General features: G+C 31.7%; 1 protein-coding gene across 1 annotated transcript; it reads right to left on the reverse strand.

The window, feature by feature from the left end:
- Positions 1 to 12623: 12623 nt before the first annotated feature.
- On the reverse strand, positions 12624 to 13763 carry LOC107473727 (40S ribosomal protein S20-2; the record flags this gene model as incomplete). Its single annotated transcript, XM_016093316.3, is given in 2 exon segments — positions 12624 to 12902; positions 13650 to 13763. Coding segments are annotated over 2 exon segments (257 nt in total), but the record flags the coding sequence as incomplete, so codon positions are not given.
- Between the last annotated feature and the right edge of the window lie 112 nt (positions 13764 to 13875).

Consider the following 13875-nt stretch of genomic DNA (forward strand, 5'->3'; position numbering starts at 1 on the left):
AAACTTTTGATGCTTATTGTATGGCTAATGGAATAAGTGTTGAACATCTAGTAGCTTATGTTCACACACAAAATGGGTTAGCAGAATCACTTATTAAATGCATCCAATTAATTGCTAGACCCTTACTTATGAGAACAAATCTCCCAACCTCGGTTTGGGGGCATGCTGTTTTACATGCCGCAGCACTTATTCGTTTGAGGCCAACGAGTTACCATCAGTTCTCTCCTATGCAATTAGCTTTTGGCCAGCAGCCAAATGTTTCACATTTAAGAATAGTTGGGTGTGCGATATATGTTCGCATTGCACCACCTAATCGCACCAAAATGGGACCCCAAAAAAATTGGGGATATATGTTGGATATAATTCTCCCTCTATAGTGAGGTATCTTGAGATACAAACTGAAGATGTATTTAAAGACCGATTTGCGAATTGTCATTTTGATTAATCAAAATTTCCAATATTAGGGGGAGAGAATAAGCTTTCTGAAAAGGAGCTTAACTGGAATGCATCATCGTTGATGCATTTAGATCCTCAATCAGGGCAATGTGAACTGGAAGTTCAAAAGATTATACATTTGCAAAGAATAGCAAATGATTTGCCTGATGCATTTTCTGATATAAAGAGGATAACTAAATCTTATATACCAACGAAAAATGCCCCAGTTCGAATTGATGTCCCAGTAGGACAAGTAGCCACTGAAGCAAATTCACGCCAGAAGCTTGGCAGACCTGTCGGTTTCAAAGACAAAAATCCTCGAAAGAGAAAATAGGTAAATAATATTCCTGTTGAAAAAGACATAGTAGAGACACCTGCCGTTGTCTAAAATTCTGATATAGTGTTAACACCAGAAGACGTTCAGGTACCTGAAAATTGTCAAAATGATGAGATCTCGATAAATTATGTCTTTACAGGAGAGAAATGGGACCAAAATAAGACAATTGTCAATGAAATATTTTCATATAATGTGGCATTGAATATCATACATGAAAATAAGGATCTTGAGCCAAGATCAGTCGAAGAATGTAGACAAATGAATGATTGGCCAAAATGGAAAGAAGCCATGAAGGCTATATTAGACTCACTTGCAAAACATGAAGTCTTTGGACCTGTAGTCTGTACACCTGAAGATGTAAAACCTATTGGATACCGATGGGTATTTGTGAGAAAACAAAATGAGAAAAATGAAGTTGTACGCTATAAAGCCCGACTTGTGGCACAAGATTTTTCACAAAGGCCCGGTGTAGATTATGAAGAAACGTATTTCCCTGTAGTGGATGCGATAACATTGCGTTATTTGGTCAGTTTATCTGCATATCATAAACTGCATATGCATTTAATGGATGTGGTAACAACCTATTTATACAGCTCATTAGATCGGGATATCTATATGAAAGTCCCTGAAGGACTAAAGATATCTAAACCATCCAATGAATATTCGCAAGGGTTATACTCAGTCAAATTGCAAAGATCTTTATATGGTCTAAAGCAATCTGGACGAATGTGGTATAATCGTCTTACTGAGTATCTGACCAAAAACGGATATCAAGAATGATGATATCTGCCCATGTGTTTTCATAAAGAAAACTACATCTGGGTTCATTATAATTGCTGTGTACGTTGATGATTTAAATATCATTGGGACTCCTGAAGAGATTCCAATAATTATAAAAACTCTAAAAGAAGAGTTTGAGATGAAAGATCTTGGAAGAACTAAATTTTGTCTCGGCCTGCAGATCGAGCATATAAAAAATGGGATCTTTATTCATCAAACAACATACACAGAAAAGATCTTGAAGAGATTTTATATGGATAAGTCACATCCCTTGAGTACCCCAATGATCGTAAGATCTTTGGATGTGGAGAAGGATCAATTTCGTCCTAAAGAAGAAAATGAAGATATCCTTGGTCCTGAAGTACCATATCTTAGTGCCATTGGAGCGCTAATGTATCTTGCTAATAATACACGACCTGATATATCATTTGTTGTGAATTTACTAGCAAGATATAGTTCCTCTCCATCCAGAAGATATTGGAGTGGAATCAAACAGATCTTTCGATATCTTCAGAGAACGGTTGATATGGGATTGTTTTATCCCTATGGATCCAAGTCACAATTAATTGGCTATGCAGATGCTGGATACTTGTCTGGTCCACATAAAAGGAGATCTCAAACAGGATACCTGTTCACATATGGTGGTACAGCTATATCATGGAGGTCCACAAAACAGACGATAGCAGCAACCTCTTCTAATCATGCTGAAATACTAGCGATTCATGAAGCTAGTCGCGAGTATTTTTGGCTAAGGAGCCTGATTCAATATATTCTGTCGTCATGTGGATTGATTGATCATAAGATAGCTCCAACTGTCCTGTTTGAAGATAATACAGCATGCATTGCTCAACTTAAAGGCGGATACATCAAAGGTGATAGAACAAAGAATATTTCTCCCAAATTCTTCTTCACTCATGATCTTCAAAATCAAGGAACAATTGATGTCCAACAGATCCGCGCAAGTGACAATCTGGCAGATTTATTTACAAAGTCACTCCCAAAATCCTCCTTTGAAAGATTAGTACATGAGATTGGGATGCGCCGATTTCGAGATATTAAATGATGTCGGCAAGAGGGGAAGACTGTACTCTTTTTCCCTTGGTCAGGTTTTTTTTCCATTGGATTTTTCTTGACAAGGTTTTTAATGAGACAGTCCCCATCACAAAGGATATTGTACTCTTTTTCCTTCACTAAGGTTTTTCCCACAGGGTTTTCCTTTAGTAAGGTTTTAATGAAGCAATAATCCTAAATGGTCATCCAAGGGGGAGTGTTACAATAAGAATGGATGACCATGGAAGGCTTAGTTTTCCTATGCTAAAAGGAACAATTCACATGAGAAAGCAATTAATGAAGTTTGAAAAGTAAGAATTTGTTTACCTATAAAAGCATGAACAAGGCAAAAGAAATTGACACAATAACAAAAATAAATACAATTCTCTCTCTTTACTTTTAATACTTTATATATCATTATTGAGCTAATTATATTAATCATAAAGTCTTCTATTTATAAATCTTTATTTTATATTTAATATATCTTTTATTTATTTTCCAACATTATTTTGTATTTATTAATGGTATGTAATTTAGTATTCCAAAATTATATGAAATTTTAGTACTCTCTAATTAAAAGAAAGAGAAAATATTTATATTTAATATCCCGTAATTAAGAAGAGAGAGAAGAAAGAGTATTAGAATTTTGTTATTACTAAAATTGTTTGTTTTATTATTTTAATTTTAATTTATTTTATTTTGTAATTGACGTTAAATTATTACAAAATTATGAAAAACAAAAAAAAGATTTAAAAGAATTGAAAAAAGATACTCTTTTAGGATTAATTTAAAATACTAAAATATTTCTTAGCATTAAATTTATTTAATTTGAATTAAAAATTTAATTTAATTACAAAAAATAAAATAAATTTATAATTAATTTTAAGAGGACACAAATTTCTTTTTAAATAAAACCTATTTTATGTAAGTATATATTTATGAAATAACAATAAAAAATTTTTATATAAATAAAATAAATATAAATTTTTATGTATATAAACACAAAAATTTATGTTTTTTTATATTATTTATTTTATTTTAATATAATATAATTTGAATTAAATAAATTTATATTATATTTAAAATTTAAAATTTAATTTTTTAATTTAAATTCTATTAGAGAGAAAAAGAAATGGTTGACAGAAATAGAACCACGCGTGGTGGAAAAGGAAGCTATAGGTGAATTTGTAGTTGGTGAGAGTAAAGGCGGAAGTCTGGTGGAGCGTGGTGGCTAACGAGTGTTGGTGAGAAAGAAGCAGTGAGAAAGAAATGAGATATAATGAGAAAGAAGCAAAGACAAATTAACAATAACATGGCAGCATGGAGTCTGCAAGTTGGTATTGCAGCGAGACTCGCATGGCGGCAAGCGGCAATGTGTTGGTATTGTGGTGGGACGTCGGCGGGTTGATATAGTGATGGGGCCTTGACGGCCTGACGTGGTGGGGCACGACAACAGTAAAACAAGAGTGATGTACAGTGAAATGGCTGACTGACTACTTATAGAGGAAAAAGAAGAGACAAAAATAAATAGAACAACTAGGTTTTTTTAAATAAATAAATAAATAAATTTTTTTATTTTTTTTAATTTTAATCTCATGGAGTTTTAAAACTCTAAACATTAGAGGAGGAGCACCATATCTAGTCTCTGGTAATTTTTTCGAAGACTACAAGACCCCCAAACAAAAGAAATACCTTTTTTGCCTCTTGATATTTAACTTCATAAGACTGGTTAGCCTCTGTGTCAATGATCTCTTTTCAAAGTATACTTACGTGACACATTAATTACTAATATATCCTCTATTTAATTTTTACAAGTAAAAACAATTTAAAAATCACTAATATTTTTTAATGTTACACAATAAATTTAGCTAATGTATTTAAAAAAGGTAATAGAAAAATAAAAATAAAAACTAAACGGCCTTGATAATTATCCTAAAAAGATAACGAAATTCCCAACAAAAAATAATTTGTTAATCCTAGTTGGTTTTTAATGGATAAATCAACGATTTAACATGCTATGTAAGATTATTTCGTTAATACCGATAGAAAATATTGATAGAGAGATTAATCAGTCTCATAAAAATAAAAATTAGGAGCCGAAAAGAGTTTTTTTTTTAAAGATCTCGTTGTCTTTCAAAATAATTGTTAATGCCGTTTAAGATTTTTTTTTATAAATAAATGTTGAATAAAGCAAGTCTAAACTTTTTTTTATCTTTTTAGCATTGGTGTAGATAGAGGGTGAGTTTTTCTTACATTTAAAATTTACACTCTCATCTCATAATGAATAAGTGGTGTATCTGTAAATTTAGACTATGACCAAAATTAAATTAAATTAAATCAGTTTGAATTGGTCGAGTGGCCAATTCACATGTCCCCCTAAATAAGTGTCGGGAATTCAGATCCTGTCTTAAATCCATGACGAATTAGTACTTAACCTACTGAATTAGGGGATATTGTGGACAACCAAAATTAAATTCAATTAAAATTTGTTTTTTCTGAAGTGAGAATATTTATAAAGTAAAAAAAAATTAAAAATTAATCATTATTATTAAATTAATTAGTGAAATTTACTTAGAATAAAAGTTATTAATTCAAACATGATTTTTTTTTTCATTTTATAGAATTTTTCACTTTGGAAAAGACAAATATAACTAAAAATATTTGTAAGATAATTGAGTTGTATACTTGAGAAAATTGATGACTAAACTTTATTAAAAAAATTCTATTGTTGTTGTGTACATGTGTACAATTTTATATGATTTCTTTAAAATCTAGTGTGCTTTAGTTTTTGTTAAATTCCTCAGTTTTTCTCGAAAATAAAGTTGTTGAACCAAAATATGATGAATCCATTAAATATAAGTATAGCAAAACTTAAAATAAATTAAACAGAATTTTTGTCAACAGATAAGAATATTAATTAGATGCCGTTTAAGTTACAACATGTTGGCAGTTGCTTGTCTGTCTAAAGATTAATTAATAAATGGATAAATTAGTAAAATAGTATTCGTTTATATCACTAATAAAAATAATTTCAAAAAATTTAAAAATAAATAAATTTTTTAAAAAGTTTAAGAAAATGTGATAAAACTAATTAAATGTTAAATGTATCTTCTCAAAAAGAATTTTAGAGATGAGATTTTAATATAATTTTTTATAAAAGTAATTAAAAAAATATTTTTATCTTTAAAATTTGATAATTTTATATCAAGTGAATTGTTTTTGTAATTTTTTTGTAAATAGCCAATTTTTTTTAAATGTTGAAAAAAGAGTTCTCAGAATTTATTAATACCCTTTGGATTTTTATATGTAACTTTTAAATGGTTATCTAAATATTTTTATAAGAATTTGAATTAAATTTACAAATTATATATCAAATACAAAAAAATGTTATTTTTATTATTTTTATCAATGATATAAACTTTCAGTTAATATTTTAGCACTTCATCCTCAATAAATATAACATATCATTCTAGCAAATAAATTTGATAAATAATATTGAACCTTTAATTAGACGATGTATTGTATTTCTTTAAGTGGTCCCAAAAATGTTATTTAAATTATTAGAAACACAACCACGAAAGCCATTTGTCAACATCTATGTTTCAATCAGCACAAGAATGAATTGTTTAGGGCTATATATCTATCATCCATCCTTTTTTGCTTCACAGATTAGCTTTGTTTACGTACATATACCTGAATAATCAATTAATAGTGTATGCACCATTCTGCCCTTTAAATTATTGACGATGAAATTATTATATTTGTAACATCCTATCATTCATTGTTTTATATTTAAGTTATAATTTAATTATGATTTGGTACTATAATATAACACTGAAATATAAATATTTATGTATAAAAAGAGATATTATATTAGAAGTCTATAAAAGAATTTAAGGTTGTGTTTGTTATAAGGATGAGATACTAAAATAGAGATACAGAAATACAAAATCGTGTTTGACAGATGAGACATGAATAGAGATATTGTATTCAGAGATATTGAATTATTGTATTTTATGTTCATCTTGATAAAAAATACAGAAACACTAACAAATGACACAACTTATTTTTTATTTTTTCTTTTATTATTATTGTTACTTTTTTATAATTATATTTTTTATTATTATATTTTTCTTTTCAAATTTTTTTGAAGAAAAAAATGAGAATAAATTGGATTTTTATTTTTTGTTTTAATTTATCACAAAACAGAATACAAGAACACAAAATTTTGTGTTTCTGTCCTTTGTGTCTTATTCTTAGTGTCTTGTCTTGTCCTGTTCTCCGAAACAAACACAACCTAAAACTCGAGAAAGAGACAATTTGCCAATCGTTCACACTCGATAAGATACATAAGCGCATCAAAAAAAGGTAGATAATCAAAGTTCAAAGGAAGAATAAGAGTATATATATATAGTCTCAACTCGTGAAAATTAAGCCGGCTAGAGGTATACCAGTAAAACAGTTTGGATAACATAACTTATCGCTCCAAAATACATCATAAATCTCTAAAGGCAAGACTTTAAAGTAATTACATCATATAAGTTTTCAAAAGAAGGAGAAATTCTAAAATTAAAACAAAATAATAAGTCTTCTTTGCTTCCTTCCAGATAGACCTCCCGCTCACTGTGAAGCGTCAAGACCTGCATCTGAAAAAAAAATTCCTGAAACGAGTGAGAACCTCCAACCTATGGGTTTCCAACAGGGCAATAATTCCAAATAGAGACTATGCAAAATCACATGAATCCGCTAGGCAATCCTAATCTCCAATTATTCAAGGTTCAATCCTAGGGTCCTTCTAATCCGAACAAAGTAATAAACTAAATCTCAAATATATTAGTGATCTCTAAATCTCAGTTCTTCCCGATACGAGTCACCATTTCTCTAAATATCATAGTTTTCCAACCTCAGTAATTTAATATCAAAACTTAGTCTCAATGTTATCCATTTATTCTCAGTTTATCCACAAACTTCAATCACCACATCTCATCAATGACAACCTTCAGTGTCACCACCGCTAGCATAAGGGATCTCTCAGTTGTGTATGTTGGGAATAATACACCATTTCCCATTGAGAAAATACCTTTGACAGAGAAATAAAATAGACACAATCACAACACAAGAATTTAACGTGGAAACTCCAATTACCGGAGAAAAAACCACGGCCGTTGTCAAATGACAACTAGAGAATATCACTATGTGAAAATTATTACAACACATAGACTTCTTTCTCTCTAACACCGGCACCCCAGTACACCCACACTCTCTCAAAGCAAATATCTAACTACACCTCACAACACTCTCTAATAAAAGAGTACAGAGGAAAAGAAAAATCAGATACAAGCTTAAAGTGTTTCTGACTGTAAGGCACATAGTTTAGAGAACTATCATACTCCACCATGAAAGTATACTCACTTGGAATTAGACCACTCCAAGTATTTCGCCTTGGTACAGATCGAAACCTTGCTGAAAATTCATGGTGCAACTTCCAAATTGGCTTTTCCTGAAAGTTCTTCAGCCATCGACCTAACTCCGCCACACACCTTGCATCTCAACGCCAACCAATGCCCGTGTGCAATTGTGGACCCGATTGCCACAGCTTATCCTTATCCATGGCAGTGCGGTAATACCATGAGGATACTTCTTGTCTTCTAGAGAACATCATTTTCTATCATAGAGAGAGCAACCAGAGATCTTCTCCTTCAACGCCTTGTGCAAACTTGATTGTATCAACACATCCTTGACTTGTATTTGCCACAAGCCAAAATTGATTCTTCCATCAAATTTCTCTATTTCAAGCTTCACAGCACTTGAATATCCTGACATTGTTGCAACCGTATACTGGAATAGTATAACTCAATTGTAGACCGTGCACTAGGAAGGGTCCCCAGGAAAGAGAGGTGGGTCACAATGGACACACTTAAATACCAGGTCTTTCCTTAGCCAGAACCTTTCCAAACTACACTCTCACAGTGTCACACTGCCTTCCAGCAACAACAACAGCAACCAAAGATCAACCTCAAGTTACAGAACAAAATTCTTTTCTGATGTGGAAGGTTAGACTAGGCTGCAACTACAGAGCATACTAAGAATAAATCCCACCAAACCGAAGCTCTGATACCACTTATTGGGAATAATACACCATTCCCCCTTAAGAAAATACCTTTGACAGAGAAATAAAATAGACACAATCACAACACAAGAATTTAACATGGAAACTCTAATTACCGGAGAAAAAACCACGGCCGTTGTCAAATGACAACCAGAGAATATCACTATGTGAAAATTGTTACAACACATAGACTTCTTTCTCTCTAACACTGGCACCCCAGTACACCCACACTCTCTCAAAGCAAATATCTAACTACACCTCACAAAACTCTCTAATCAAATAGTACAAAGGAAAAGAAAAATCAGATACAAGCTTAAAGTGTTTCTGACTGGTACAAAAACAAATGGAGAACTTAGCCTCATATTTATAGCCTAGGTCACCCACTCCATTTGCTATCCTAAGCAATGTGGGACTAATTCAACCAAATCTTAACAGTGTAGACACATACAAGACAATACAAAGAATATACAAATAGAGAGAACATATAAAGCAAATAGATCAATCAATATATAGATACAATTAATCAAGAAGGCAAGCCAAAAATAATATGCACACCCAAAGAATACACACAAATACAAATGATGCATGTCTGCCCTATAGCCAATGAGCTCATCTGTCAGTTATAAGTCAAAACCCGATGTGTCCAGTAGCGAACTCTGGACAGTCCCTCAGTGCCCGCATCTCCAAGCTCAAATATAATGGGGAATCATTTGGAAAGGTCTAAGTGCCCGCCACATCTTGCGATAGAGGGTCTACAGTCTCAATTTCATCCTAGAGCAAGCGGGACAAAATCACCATCCTTGCATCTATCCAGAAAGCTCAAATACCAACCTAGAGCAAGCAGGACAAAACCACAATGCTTGCATCTATCCAGGAAGCTCAAATACCAACTGGGAGCAAGCGGGACAAAATTACAATCCTTGCATCTATCCCAGAAGCTCAAATACCGACTAGAAACAAGCGGGATAAAATTACAATCATTGCATCTACCCTAGAAGCTCAAATACCATTCGGGAGCAAGAGGGACAAAGTCACAATCCTTGCATCTTACTCCGAAAGCTCAAATATCAATCAAATTCGATCTTTTCATCCAATCATATCAACTTATTCTCATCGTCCTCTCGAATTAACTGAATCTTATCATTCAATCATATCAACTCAATCTTATTATTTATCATCTCAACTCATTCTCATCATTCAATCATCTCAACTCATTCTCGTCATTCAATCATCCCAACTTGTTCTCATCTTAGAAACTAGTAATCAGATCTCAAATAGGGGTTACAGAAGTGAAACAGTGATTGAATAGGCAAAAACAATTAAAAATAATCATTTTTGAAAAACAAGACAGTTGTGCGTATGCATGCCTCGTGCGTACGTGCGCATGAAACTCGCACGAAATCATTTCAATTCTATTTTGAGTTACTCACCAATCTAATTAAATAGAATTAAAGTTGAAGGAAGCTAGAGTTTCATCTATCTTTTGTCTCTTCTTTCATTTTCAGCTCTCTCTCACTAAATGAAAAAAATGGTGGCTGAAATCTCATTAAGTGTGGCCATATATATATATGGGGGATTGGGCCCGATAAAGTCCAATTTTATTTCCTTAGCCCGTTGGTCCAATTTTGAGTCAAAACTTTTAAAATGGACATTTTAATTTGTGTCATAAATATTTTTATTTCTCCAAATTATAAATATTAAATTTTTAATCCTTTTCATTCTCATTTAATTTATTTATTAGTTATTACTTAGTTATTTAATATTTTGCAGAATTTTACAATATTGACCAAAAAGAAAACGCTTTTTATGTTGTTATGTTGTAGTACTCTAACATTGTGATGAACGGAAGAATATGGGATGAAGAATGTATTTAAAATACAAAAAAAAAAACATGATTCCTTTAAATTGAAACGACATTGCCAATTTACCATAAAATAATACATACTAATATACTATGTATTTTTTTTAAGTTATTAAAGGTCCAACAAAATAGTATTGAAATTATGGATATCGAGGAACTTTTAATAAAACTCGAGGAGTCGAGGACGTTATTGAATAACATGTTTTTAGTACTTAGAACTTTTCCAAATTTTCAAAGTATTACTTAAAAATAACGTATTAGAAGGTATTATCTTCTTGAATACTTTGTGTCTAAAATAAAATTCCAATATGAACTTTTATTTTGGGATATGCGATGACCATATAAAGAAAAATAATCATTCAACTGTATTAGTTATATATACTTGCCTAATTAACATTTATTCTGATTTCTGATCTATCGAAAAAAGAGATTATATTGTTATCTTATATATTATGTTACTCTAAAAATATTGTATAAGTTAATCATCATGCATGATCTATTAAAAGATAAAACCTTATTGCATAGTCTGCTAAATATGGTTAGCTTTTCTATGATTGCAACAAAATTATATTTTCTAAATAAGTCATACATTTAATCTATAGTCACTGAAAAAGTTACAACTGTATCCAATCCAATGGTACAAATTGTCTAATTTTGGGTAGTTATATCTCTGTAGGGTTTAAACAACCAATTGTGAACTGTTTTGGAAATTGTGGTCCATTGAACATTAGAGTTACATGCGGTTAACTAATTTAGATTAGTCGAGTAGTCAGTTTATTCGTCTACCTTAAGTAACTATCTAGAGTTCAAATCCTACTTTGTAATATATATAACAATTTATTGATTAATAATAAACCCTTAAATAGAATTTAAATCTCAACCGATACATGCGGATATCCAACAACAAACATTTTGTGAAGATAAAACTCAGCATGTAAGCTGGGATGGGACTCATTACAGTGAAATTGCAAATGAGTGTGTCGTTTCTCAAATCATGACGAAAAAGCACTTTATGAATTAGACAAGTAAAAGCGTTTAAACACAGCCCATTACGAAAAAGAAATGAATTTTCTATTCCATAATCAGGTTTGTTTAAATTTTGAATTAAATAAATTCAGCTATTTAATCAAAAAGAAAAGTGAATTAAATAGGCCATCTTGCCGATTAAACACAGCCCATTATTTTTAAAAAATAGTATTTTTTCAATATTTCTACTGATCCAATACAAAGATTCAAATTGCTAAAAAATCCTGTGTTTACCCCAAAAATGTCTCTTGTTTGTTCAAAAAATTTTTGGAGTCCAAAATTTTTTCAAGAGATAAATTAGTCAAGTGGTCAATTCACTCAACAAATATTGGAAATTCGAATCTGCATGAACAACAGACCTTTAAATTAAACTCAAATTTATATCGAAGAATTTTTTGCTTAAATAACAAAAACACCTATTTAACCAGTTAAATTAGACATCAATGGTCCCAACTTCAAAACTAAAATCCGTAAACAAAAAATAAATAAATAGATCAGCCCATATAGTGGCCCATTTGACAGCCTTAGAATAGTCACTCTTATGAATAACGTGCATTGAACATTTAAGATTGGTGGTTGACACTTGACAGGGTAAAATAGCCTAAAAATGACTTGAATCATCCCTAAAATAGTCGGAAAATATATATCATAGTCCAACCAATAGAACACATCATCTATCACACGTTGTACTCTTCAATTAGTCAAAACTTCTAATAGAAAATAAAATAAGAAGCCATAATTTTTCATCTTGATCCTTTTTCCTCTTTTCATCAATGAAATGAACTTGATTTCTTTTTTTTTTTTAATGGCCCGCAAAAATAAATGAAATGTCGTCTAAGTCCTCATAAATTTACGCTGTCCAACAAAATGGTGCATTCTGTCAGACCTAAATCTTTCATGAGTATAAATTACATTTTCTTTTGCAAGAGTTGTAAGACTTAAAAATTTGTTGTAGAAGAACAAAAAGGTGGATCAAGTACGAGTACAATATGCTATGACATGAAAGCAAATACTCAACATGTATGTAACCCTAAACCATATGAAGCATGATGTTTAACTTTTTCATTCACCGATGTCCAAAAACCATAAAAACTAAACAAAAAAGATAAATAACTAAGCAAGCACAACAAAATTAATGTCTTTAATCTTCAAAAACTGAGATCAAGCATCTGCAATTGTGACCTCAACCTCAACACCAGGCTCGATTGTGATTGAAGTAATCTGCTTAACAACATCAGGGGAACTGTAGAGGTCAATGACCCTCTTATGAACACGTAGTTCGAATCTGTCCCAGGTGTTGGTACCTGAAATCAAAGGTAGGGACAACAATGGATACCGCTCTTTCAACAATAATATAGTAACAAAGTTACTTCAAACACTTAAGTCAGCATACCTAGTTTCACTACACCACACTACTACAATACAGTAAATACTTCCATAGCTGGTGTCCTCCGAGACAGAACACAAAACAGAACATTTCGCATTGATCAAACTCCTCCAAGGCAAGGGAGTCGATCAAATGAGAACACACTTCTATAGCCGGTGTTCTCCGAGACGGAGACCACAAAACACATCACTTTGCGTTGATCAGACTGCTCTAAATATGGGAGTCGACAAAATGAGAACGGACTCTAATCACCTTGGATAGTAGTAGGCTTGCACATGATGGAAGTTGTAAATTCAGTGTTAATTAGATTCTCACTTTTTTTATTATATCAATCTTCGTCCACTATGCCTACACTCCTATGGTATAAGACGACTTGACATCCGTATAAAAATACATAGAATCTGTATTTGACTATTTGCTAATTCTCCTTCAAAGAGTGGAAATTATTCCAATTTTTCCGTTAACAAAGAAAAATCTCTATCAAAATCAACTCAAAATAAAAATTCAAAAACCAATTTCCATCCTATAACTAATAATCCGAGAAGACTAAATCAGAGATCTTCAATGTACAATCACCACAGTATATTATAACCAAACTTTATATAAAGAAACTGAAACTCAGAATTCCAATCAAATAGAACGGTCAAAAACACCATTGAAGTACCTTCACCACAGGGGGATTTCCTGGTAGTGATGTGAAGAACCTTAGTTGGCATCCTCACAGGTCCCTTCACCCTGAGGCGCTTGTCCTTCGCACCACGAACCAAATCAGAACAAACTGCAAAAACAAACGCGAACAGATCCAAAAGCTATTAGCCAGTGCAACAACGAACTCACCGATTTTATTTTCATGGAAGAAATTGAATTGTTATGCACCTTTCTCGAGATTT

The sequence above is a fragment of the Arachis duranensis genome, chromosome 2 (assembly GCF_000817695.3).
Source record: "Arachis duranensis cultivar V14167 chromosome 2, aradu.V14167.gnm2.J7QH, whole genome shotgun sequence".
Classification (NCBI taxonomy): domain Eukaryota; kingdom Viridiplantae; phylum Streptophyta; class Magnoliopsida; order Fabales; family Fabaceae; genus Arachis; species Arachis duranensis.